Raw genomic sequence first — 10853 nt, 5'->3', positions numbered from 1 at the left:
AGTCAGGTACCCATTCGGGGAAGAATAAAGATAACACCAGTCTCAAGGGAAGTGGTCTTTGAACCAGTGTTGCCCCCAACATAATAAGTTTCAATGGAGGAAGTTGTTCCCCAGCGGACAGAAAAAGCAGAAAGCCAGTATCATTCCCAACAGCCTTCAGAAGAGTGGAGCACTAGTTTTGAAGGAATCAAAATCCCCCAGCAGTGTTATCCTCGACAGCGTTATCCCCAGCTGATAACATTTTATCCCCCAACAGGTAAGTAAATAATTCCCCAACAGTGTTATCCCCAGCTTTTTCGAGGAGTCCAACACAAGTTTGGTGAAAATCGGTATCCTCAGTGGTTCCTTTTAGGGAAAAGCAAAACGAGTCTTAAGGGAGGTAGTAAAAAAAAAAAAAAAAGAAAAAAGGGAGGAAGTAGTTTGCAGAGGAATGAAACATCCTACTTAAAAGGAAGTAGTTTTGGAAGGAGTAAGATAACATATTTACTCAGTAGAGTTATCCTCAGCAGTGTTATCCCCATCAGGGTTACTCAACGGTTCGCAGTGTTATCCCCAGTAGATCATCGAGATGTAGAAGCATCCTCGACAAAGTATCGACCAAGTTTCAAGAGGGTCGGACAACCCAGAGTGGGTAAGAAAGAAAACGAAAACTCATCCCCAGCAAAATAGGTCGCCCACCAGTATAATGCGGGAATACATTTCTGTCTTTTCATTTCATGTTCTAGGTCGCCCACCAGTATAATGCGGGAATACATTTCTGTCTTTTCATTTCATGTTCTAGGTCGCCCACCAGTATAATGCGGGAATACATTTCTGTCTTTTCATTTCATGTTCTAGGTCGCCCACCAGTATAATGCGGGAATACATTTCTGTCTTTTCATTTCATGTTCTAGGTCGCCCACCAGTATAATGCGGGAATACATTTCTGTCTTTTCATTTCATGTTCTAGGTCGCCCACCAGTATAATGCGGGAATACATTTCTGTCTTTTCATTTCATGTTCTAGGTCGCCCACCAGTATAATGCGGGAATACATTTCTGTCTTTTCATTTCATGTTCTAGGTCGCCCACCAGTATAATGCGGGAATACATTTCTGTCTTTTCATTTCATGTTCTAGGTCGCCCACCAGTATAATGCGGGAATACATTTCTGTCTTTTCATTTCATGTTCTAGGTCGCCCACCAGTATAATGCGGGAATACATTTCTGTCTTTTCATTTCATGTTCTAGGTCGCCCACCAGTATAATGCGGGAATACATTTCTGTCTTTTCATTTCATGTTCTAGGTCGCCCACCAGTATAATGCGGGAATACATTTCTGTCTTTTCATTTCATGTTCTAGGTCGCCCACCAGTATAATGCGGGAATACATTTCTGTCTTTTCATTTCATGTTCTAGGTCGCCCACCAGTATAATGCGGGAATACATTTCTGTCTTTTCATTTCATGTTCTAGGTCGCCCACCAGTATAATGCGGGAATACATTTCTGTCTTTTCATTTCATGTTCTAGGTCGCCCACCAGTATAATGCGGGAATACATTTCTGTCTTTTCATTTCATGTTCTAGGTCGCCCACCAGTATAATGCGGGAATACATTTCTGTCTTTTCATTTCATGTTCTAGGTCGCCCACCAGTATAATGCGGGAATACATTTCTGTCTTTTCATTTCATGTTCTAGGTCGCCCACCAGTATAATGCGGGAATACATTTCTGTCTTTTCATTTCATGTTCTAGGTCGCCCACCAGTATAATGCGGGAATACATTTCTGTCTTTTCATTTCATGTTCTAGGTCGCCCACCAGTATAATGCGGGAATACATTTCTGTCTTTTCATTTCATGTTCTAGGTCGCCCACCAGTATAATGCGGGAATACATTTCTGTCTTTTCATTTCATGTTCTAGGTCGCCCACCAGTATAATGCGGGAATACATTTCTGTCTTTTCATTTCATGTTCTAGGTCGCCCACCAGTATAATGCGGGAATACATTTCTGTCTTTTCATTTCATGTTCTAGGTCGCCCACCAGTATAATGCGGGAATACATTTCTGTCTTTTCATTTCATGTTCTAGGTCGCCCACCAGTATAATGCGGGAATACATTTCTGTCTTTTCATTTCATGTTCTAGGTCGCCCACCAGTATAATGCGGGAATACATTTCTGTCTTTTCATTTCATGTTCTAGGTCGCCCACCAGTATAATGCGGGAATACATTTCTGTCTTTTCATTTCATGTTCTAGGTCGCCCACCAGTATAATGCGGGAATACATTTCTGTCTTTTCATTTCTGTTCTAGGTCGCCCACCAGTATAATGCGGGAATACATTTCTGTCTTTTCATTTCTGTTCTAGGTCGCCCACCAGTATAATGCGGGAATACATTTCTGTCTTTTCATTTCATGTTCTAGGTCGCCCACCAGTATAATGCGGGAATACATTTCTGTCTTTTCATTTCTGTTCTAGGTCGCCCACCAGTATAACGCGGGCATACATTTCATATTTTGCGTTCAGGCGCCCACCTGTATAACGAGAGGAATACTTTTGAGTCTTATACTGCAGATCTTGAAATCAATAACCCACCGGAAGGTAGAAGGTTCCAACAGGAATCCCCAGCAGGAAACAATAAAAATCCCCAACACCGGGAAGCAGAAGGTTGCAACAAGATGTCCCAACACAAATTCAAGCGCATGCGTCAAAAGGAAGAAAAGACGCGTCTTGAAAGAAGCGGCTTGTGAACATTAAATTATGCCCAGCATAACAAATCTGATGAAGAAAGTCGTATCCCCAGAGGAACCGCCGAAAAGCTTAATGAAGAAAGCCATGTCCCCAGCGGACCGAGCCAAATGATGAAAACTGGTATTCAGAAAAGCAAAGGGCCAGTGTCATCCCCAAATTCACGGAAGAAAAGCACCGGAGGAAACACAAGCCGACAAGAAAGCAAGGCAACAAGAACAAGTTGCAGTCTAGCCTAGCTTCTTGTTTTCTTTTATGCACGGTGTAACAAGGAGATCGATAAGCAGTGGTAATAGCACGCAACAGCAGTAACCTTGCAGTCTCAGGGTAGTCCCAGCTACCAAAACTTCCCGAACTACATTAACCTGATTCCCTTTAGCCAGGGATATGTAGGAAACCTTTGAAGCAAAGGTTCGGTTAAATATTTTTCAAAAAATGCTTCACACGGAGTACTCGGGTGGGCAAAAATCACTCACTTTATCTTTGCACGAAAACCCTTCGTGTCTTCGGGCAAAGAGGGGCAGCTGTAAGCACGTGATTTTTGCCCTATATGAGAATTACTCCCAAAAAATCAAAATAAAATGATTTTCCTTGGTGTGCAATTTTGAGAATTTTTGTGACATTTTTGGATAATTATTTGTATTTGTCTGTGCATGTTTATTTGTTAAATTAATAAAAAATACAAAAATATGTCGCATTTTGCATGTAGGATTTAATTCTACAGTTGTTACTAATTAAGTTTGTTTTACAAAAATTGAAAATTACAAAAATAGGCATCTTTTGCATTTTTAGCATTTAATGTCCAAATGTACAATTTTATACTTAATTATTACTTAATTGTGCGTTAATTATTATTGGGAGTTAATTTGCTCTTTTATAATTTAATTTAGTTCTTAATAATAATTTAAGGATTTTTAGAATTTAGTTTTAGAAAAATAATAGAAGAAAAGAGAGCAAAAATACAAAAAAATCGGAATTGGGCTCTTCTTCTAATTCAAGCTACAAGCCCAAAAATAGCCCAACCTTCCCCATGACCCGGTCCATCTCCACACGGGTCGACCCGGTCCGCCCCATTAACCCAAATACCCAACACCCCTATCTTCCTACCTTACATTTCAAAAAAAAAAAAAAAAAAACCTAAAAAACCTAAAAGAGATCCGCCCCCCTCTCATTCTCTCCATCTTCTCCAAACTCCAAAAAACACATATCCATGGCTGCCCTTTCCCCCTCACGCCTCACTCACACTCACCACAGCCACTCGCAGAAGCTCCCCGTCACCTGTTGTTTCGTCCAACGAACAACAGTCCAAACACTGTTTTCTTCTTCGTGTTTCGTCGTCACAGCAGCCATGGCGGACCCTTTCTTCGTCGACGACCACTCCCTCCATGGCTGACCCCTTCACCTCCATCCCCAGCTGCTACTGCTTCTTCTTCGTTGCGTCTTCATCTTCTCCATGGCGAGCTCAGGCTCGTCCATGGCTGCCCTCAACCAGCTGCTTCTTCCTTCTGCTTCATCGACCTCGTCCCAGCTTCACATGCTGCATGAAGAGCAGCTGCTGCTACTTCATCGTCTACATGACCCACCCCGCTGCCTTCTGCTTCATCATCACCAAGGTCGCCGCTGCTTCGTCTTCGACTGTGAACAGCCCAAACGACCATTTTGCTTCACCACCGTCCGTCGACCTTCTCCAAACGGACCCAACTGCTTCTGCCTACTGCTTCATCTTCTTCGTTTCGTCGAGCACCTGAGTCTAAACCAAACCTCGCACCTGCTGTTTTGCTGCCACCATTTCGTTATTTGAGTTTTGGTCGATTTCGTCGATCGTTGTTTTGAGTTCGTCAAGGGTAAAAGAAAGGTGAGTTTGTCGTTGAATTCAAGATCCGTTAAGTCGTTGGAAGTGTTGGTGTGATAATCGTTTCCGGATAGATTTGTTTTGTTCAAATTTAGCATCGTTCCGCTCCGGTTAGTTGTTTAACCAATTCGTGTTTATCGTTTTTCTTATTTTTCTTCAGTTTGTTTCATGTTTGTTTTATTTGTTCTTGTTTATTTTTTAGGTAGAAATTGTTAGTTTAATGTTGTTTAGATTCAAATTGAAGTTTAATTAATTATTTCTTCAGTTTGTTTCATGTGTTGTTACGTATTTTTTCAGAAATTGTTAAGGTTGTTTAAATCGTTTGAATCCGTCATGTTTGTTGTTTAAAATAGATTTAATTCATGTTCATCTTTGTTTGAAGTTCGTTTTAAATCCAGTGATTTAATGTGAGTTTATGTTTTGGTTTTTGATCTGTTGATTTAGTTTGAATCATGTATTTTGTTGTTAATATTGTTGTCTATTTTGCTCATTCATTTTTGGGTCTAAGTTAACCAGGATTGGTTCCCAATATGGTTAATTTATTTCCATTAATTTGAAGTTGTATGATTCATCTGTGTTCATATGATTTGTTGTTGAATTTATTTAGAAATTGGTCATATTGGCCATATTTTGGTTGAGATTGATTAGGTGAATTGGTTATAGCTGATGGGGTAGTTTGGTAAATTGCAGTACGTTCAGGGGTAAAATGGTAATTGCAATAAGGTCGGAGGGGTAGTTTTGGAATTGAACATTTTGAATAATTCTTTATGTTAAGCATGAGGGACAAAATGTAATGGGGTGGTGTTTGATATAATTGTTTAATATAATGGGGGACAAGACATAATGTAGTGGGGGAGAATATTGTAATTGTTTATGTTAGGCATGTGGAGCAAAATGTAATGAGTTGGGATTGATATATTTATTTAATGTAGTGGGAGACAAAGCATGTAGGCATGGGGGACAAATGTTTAAAATAAAGAAAACATTAATTAGTGGGGACAAAGCATGCCATTGGGAGAATATTTTGGGTTAGAGGTTCAAGACAAGAGTCTTGTTATAAATAAGAGTCATTCTTGACATGGAGAAGGAGATTAGGAGGATTATCTTCTAGAGAGATTATTATTGGGAGAATATTTTTGAGAGTAATACATTCTGGAAAATTTCAAGAGTGTTAGAGAGTAAAAGAGAAAGACAATTTGATCTTTCACTTGAATAATTTCCGTTTTGCCTTTTCTCGAGTGTTATTCAAAATCAGTAAACTACTGCATCTTGTATCCGTCTCTCTTCTGCTTTGACTGCGATTGCACTTTGGTATTGCTGATTTTTCAATCCATTGCTGGGTTATTCTACTGGTTGTTACTGGTTTTGCGGTGTTGCTGAACCTGCTGTTGCTGTGTTATTATTGCTGCTGACTTCTCCTTCTTTTGTTCTTGTACTGCCATTTCCAGGTACACATTTGTACACTCTCGGCTTGAAGCGAAATGAAATATTAATCAGGCTTTGTTCCTGTTGAATTCCTCCTGTTTAGATTTGTGTTTGAATATAATTTTCCTTTCTTTGTATAAAAATGTAGTTGACTGATTAATGAGTAATGAGGTTGCATATGTATAACTTCATCTAATAATGTTAGTTTAAATTAATCAAATACTAGTTAATTTGTTTTGATATTATGGTGTGTCAATCTCATGTTCTAGTATTATTGAATAATAGAATATAGAATGAAAGCAGTTTTTCTTTGTACAAACTCGATCGCAATTTTCCATTCGCATTAGCCGTAAACTAATAACTAATAAGTTAAGTTTTTCAGCATGTAATTAATTAAGAGATTTTCTTTTATTTTAGAGACGAACTTAATAGAAAAAAAAATGTAGTCACTGTAGGTTTATCCTTTTAAATAAAAATGAGACGAGCCTCGCCAAATAAAACGCACAGATTGCGGGGCCCTCACAAAATGTACGTGTTAATTACTTAGAACTCGGGATAGGCCGCTTAGCGAACTCCACAGCCTTACCCAAAATAATAATACGCTAATCGCTTTAGGCGCGCATTTTAATAAATCTTACCTTCTTAAACTCGGGTGCACATTTATGTGACCCAAATCCAAATCTCAACGGAGTCGAAATGTGGCTCTAATCACGGGTACATTGATTGTGACGTGGTCCGAGATGCATGTCCACGACGTTGCAAATTCCTTTAAAAAATAAGAATGAGATGAGCCTCGCCGAATAAAAAATACAAAATTGCGGGGCCCCCAGTAAATATTTGCTTTAAAATTGCTTAGACTTCGGGATGGACCGTTTAGCAAAATTCCACGGCCCTACCCAAAGTAGATGATACGCTAGTCGCTTTAGGCGCGCCTTTAATAATTTAATTTTCTTAAACTCGGGTGCACATTGATGTGACCCAAATCCAAATCTCAACGGAGTCAAAGTGTGTCGACGACCACGGGTACATTGATTGTAACGCGGTTCGAGATACATTTTCACAACGTTGCAATTCCTTGTAAAAAATAATAATAATAATTATGAAAGCGGTAAAAAGTTAAAATTTGCACATAAGTTCATACTTGTATAAAAATCAGATAATCAAGCCGAATATGACAGTTGAGCGACCGTGCTAGAACCATGGAACTCGGGAATGCCTAACACCTTCTCCCGGATTAACAGAATTCCTTATCCGGATTTCTAGTGCGCAGACTGTAATATGGAGTCATTCTTTTCCTCGATTCGGGATTAAAATTGGTGACTTGGGACACCCTAAAATCTCCCAAGTGGCGACTCTGAAATAAATAAACAAATCCCGTTTCGATTGTCCTTTAATTGAAAAAAACTCCTTATACCCTCGCGGGGGCGAAAAAAAGAGGTGTGACAACCACAGAAAAAGAAGGATCATTGTAACAAAAATCTTCTTTCTTTCTATACATTTAACCCTTTTTTCTAATAGTTTGGTAAATTTTGACATTTTTTTTATCTTTGCAGCGATTGTGGTGTATTTGTTGTTGCCTTTGTAGAGTATGTTAGTATTGGAGAGTTATCAATTCCGGCAGAAGACCTTTCTGATATTGACCAACATCGTAGACGCTATGGAGCGCTACTTTGGGACTGTGCTAGAAAGAAGCAGGAGCATGGGGCAATTAGTGAAAGTGAGGTGACATGCAAATTGGCTAGGAGAAAAGGTGCACCAGCTTTGAATAAGAAAACACGAGTCCAGAGGAAGAAGAAGTAGTTGTAATATTTTGTATTGAACATGTAGTACAATTATTTAGTTGATGCTAGTTTAGAAGAAAGATGGTAGACAAGTTTTTGAACAATATTGTTGTGTTTTAATTGTAGCAGACTTGTGTTACAATTATAGTAGCCTTTATTTTTTTTCTTATCCACAGTATAGTAAATCCTTTATTTGTTACAATCATCATTATTTTAGCATATAAATCCTTTCCAACTGAATTTTTATACAGTTATTCTATCAACGCAAAAAATATGTAGTTATTTTGTTATTTTTTTGTAGATAAAGTGTAAAAATCAGTAACTAAACATTTTGTTGCTTTTACATTCAATTTGTTGAATGTAAAAAGTACTTGATCTACATTATTTTTAGCATATAACTTCTTTCTAGCTGAAATATAATCTAGCTATTATGGCAACTCCAGCTATTGTAGTTTTTTTGTAGTTGAATTTGTAGAAAAATTTAACAATATTTTTTGTTGCTTTTATATTTATTTGTTGAATGTAAACAGTACTTGATCTACAATATTTTACTATATAACTCCTTTCCTACTGATTTATAATGTAGTTACTCTGTCAATTTCAGTTAATGTAATTTTTTTGTAGTTGTATTGTAGATAAATTGCAAAAACACATTAACAACAATTTATATGATGCCATAGATAGTAAAAAAGTATTAGATTTTATATATATATATATATATATATATATATATATATATATATATATATATATATATATAACATTCATAAACAAATCAATCTATGAAAGTATTATCTCAATAAAGAAAAATCCTAACTAACTACATTATGATCTTAAAAAACCTCAACAATTACACATCAAAATCTGTTATCCTGAACTCACCAAAAAAATTATGAAATATTCTTTTAACTACATAAATTTTTATTTCTTTTTGGGTGCATTCTTGCAAGATCTTTTGTTATGTCCTTCTCCTCCGCAATTGCCACATGAAACCTTGTACTTCTTTGAATTTATTTTATCATATGTTTTGTATCTTTATTTTTGAGGTCTTCCTGGCTGCCTTTTCACCCCTGTAGGTGGATTTACTACTTCTTCAGATATATGTTGTGGCACATTCCATTTGCTTTCATCAGGCAGGAGATTTACTGGTACTTCATAAGTACGAAAAAGGTTCTCCCTTGTGTAATAAGGAGAACAATATTGTTCAAAAGACTCATCCATGTGTCTTAAAGCAGCCAAAGCATGTGGACAAGGAAGTTCATCAAGCTGAAATTACCCACAACTACATCTCTTGTTTTCAAGACAAACAATATAGCGACTCACACCATCTAGTACTGTATGGATGTAGTCTGTTGAAGCCCTCACCTACGATTACATTACAAACAAAAAAACAATTCATATACGGTTTAACTCAAAATATCTACAAAATATCTACAAATTATCTACATTGTCCTGTATAAATTAATTTGATGCAATAAATGATCAGATCTTACTCTAAGCTTGTGCGACAATGTTCTGTGTCATCCAACTCTTTGTTGAATTTGAACCCAAGGTATGTGAATGTACCCTTTGCTTTCAATAACTTTTCCTTCGTCCAATGTTCAAGAAGGGTCCTCATATACTCTAATAGTTCTACTATCGGCAGCTCTCTTGCATATTTTGTTACAGCATTCAACGACTCTGCAATGTTTGATGTCATAGTCCAAGTTCTGTTCACCGTAGCATGTACTCGAGACCATCTATGATAGCCAATATCATATAAGTATGCTTTAACACGGGGGTAAATCTCTTCAATCTTTGACATCCTTTCATTAAATTCATCAAGCGTGTATGACCGTGCCGTGGCAAAGTACAATTCACTTAACTTTAGATGTCCCTTCTTGAACTTTGCCCTTATATTTGTCCAAATATGCCACATGCAAGAATAATGTGGCATGCCGGGATAAACAATAGATGTTGCCTTCAAGATACTCTCATCATGATCCGAAACAACACATATATTTGGTCTTTCACCATATGCATGTTTGAATTGCTCAAAAAACCACTTCCATGATGCGTCATTTTCTGAATCAACAACAACAACATATGCCAATGGTAATACGGTACCTACATTATGTGGCAAAAATTAATTAATTGGCTACAGGAAAAATGCAGAAGAAGACATATACATACAAACTACACTTTTTCTACAATATATCTACAAAATATTTACAAGTACTACAAAAAACATACAAGCTACAATATTTCTACAATAAAACTTCAATACCTGCTGCATCTAACTGTTAGCATTATTCCCTTGTATGCTGACTTTAAGAAGGTCTCATCAACTACTACAACTGACCTACAATATTCCCAACCATTGATTGACATACAAATCGCAACAAATACATACAAGAAGCCGTCATCGTCTGTCTTCTTCAATTTAACTACAGACCCCGGATAAGTCTTCTCCAAAATATACAAATAACTAGGCAATTTGTTGTAGGAGTCAGCAGGATGACCTCTCAAAAACTGTAAAGCCTTTTCCTTTGCTCTCCAAGCTTGCATGTAGGTTAGATTCACGTCGTGTTCAGACAACATGTTAAATTGTATGTCTTTTGAAGTGTAAATTGTCTTAGGATCAGAATATTTTGGAATAACCATGCTACCAACTACCATGGCAGTAGGTTTGTGTTGTATGAATGTATTGTCCATTAAAGAGCATGGGTGCTGGCTGTTGAAATTTCTGACCTTGAACATTGCAGAATCATTTATGCTAGTCGCCTTGAAGTGTCATGTACAGTTTTCACCAACACATATCAGCCAGTAGCTACAAAATAAATACAATTTAAACACTGCTTTAAAATGTAGATTTAAAAAGAAAAATGAATGTTTTAGCTTAAACGATCACATTATACAATCTATATACAACATAACTACAATTCATCTACAATACAGATAAACATTAACGTAAGAAAAGACTGAAGAGGTAAAAATTACAAATAAATTACAAAATTAAAAAAATAATGATCTTTGACCATTCATATGTTCATAACTTCTAGCACTAGATCTTTTAACTCTGAATTGG

General features: G+C 37.0%; 1 protein-coding gene across 1 annotated transcript; it reads right to left on the bottom strand.

Annotated features, from left to right (window-relative positions):
* Positions 1-8821: 8821 nt before the first annotated feature.
* On the bottom strand, positions 8822-10444 carry LOC104225426 (protein FAR1-RELATED SEQUENCE 5-like). The gene is made up of 5 exons (XM_070169916.1): positions 10053-10444; positions 9999-10003; positions 9453-9892; positions 9095-9151; positions 8822-9052 (listed from the first exon to the last, which is right to left on the bottom strand). The coding sequence occupies exons 1-5, from the start codon at positions 10442-10444 to the stop codon at positions 8822-8824; spliced, it is 1125 nt and encodes a 374-aa protein (XP_070026017.1).
* Positions 10445-10853: the final 409 nt, after the last annotated feature.

This window comes from Nicotiana sylvestris, chromosome 3, assembly GCF_000393655.2.
Source record: "Nicotiana sylvestris chromosome 3, ASM39365v2, whole genome shotgun sequence".
Taxonomy (NCBI): domain Eukaryota; kingdom Viridiplantae; phylum Streptophyta; class Magnoliopsida; order Solanales; family Solanaceae; genus Nicotiana; species Nicotiana sylvestris.
Note: the sequence above shows the minus strand (reverse complement) of the source record. Positions and strands in the feature narration are given on the sequence as shown.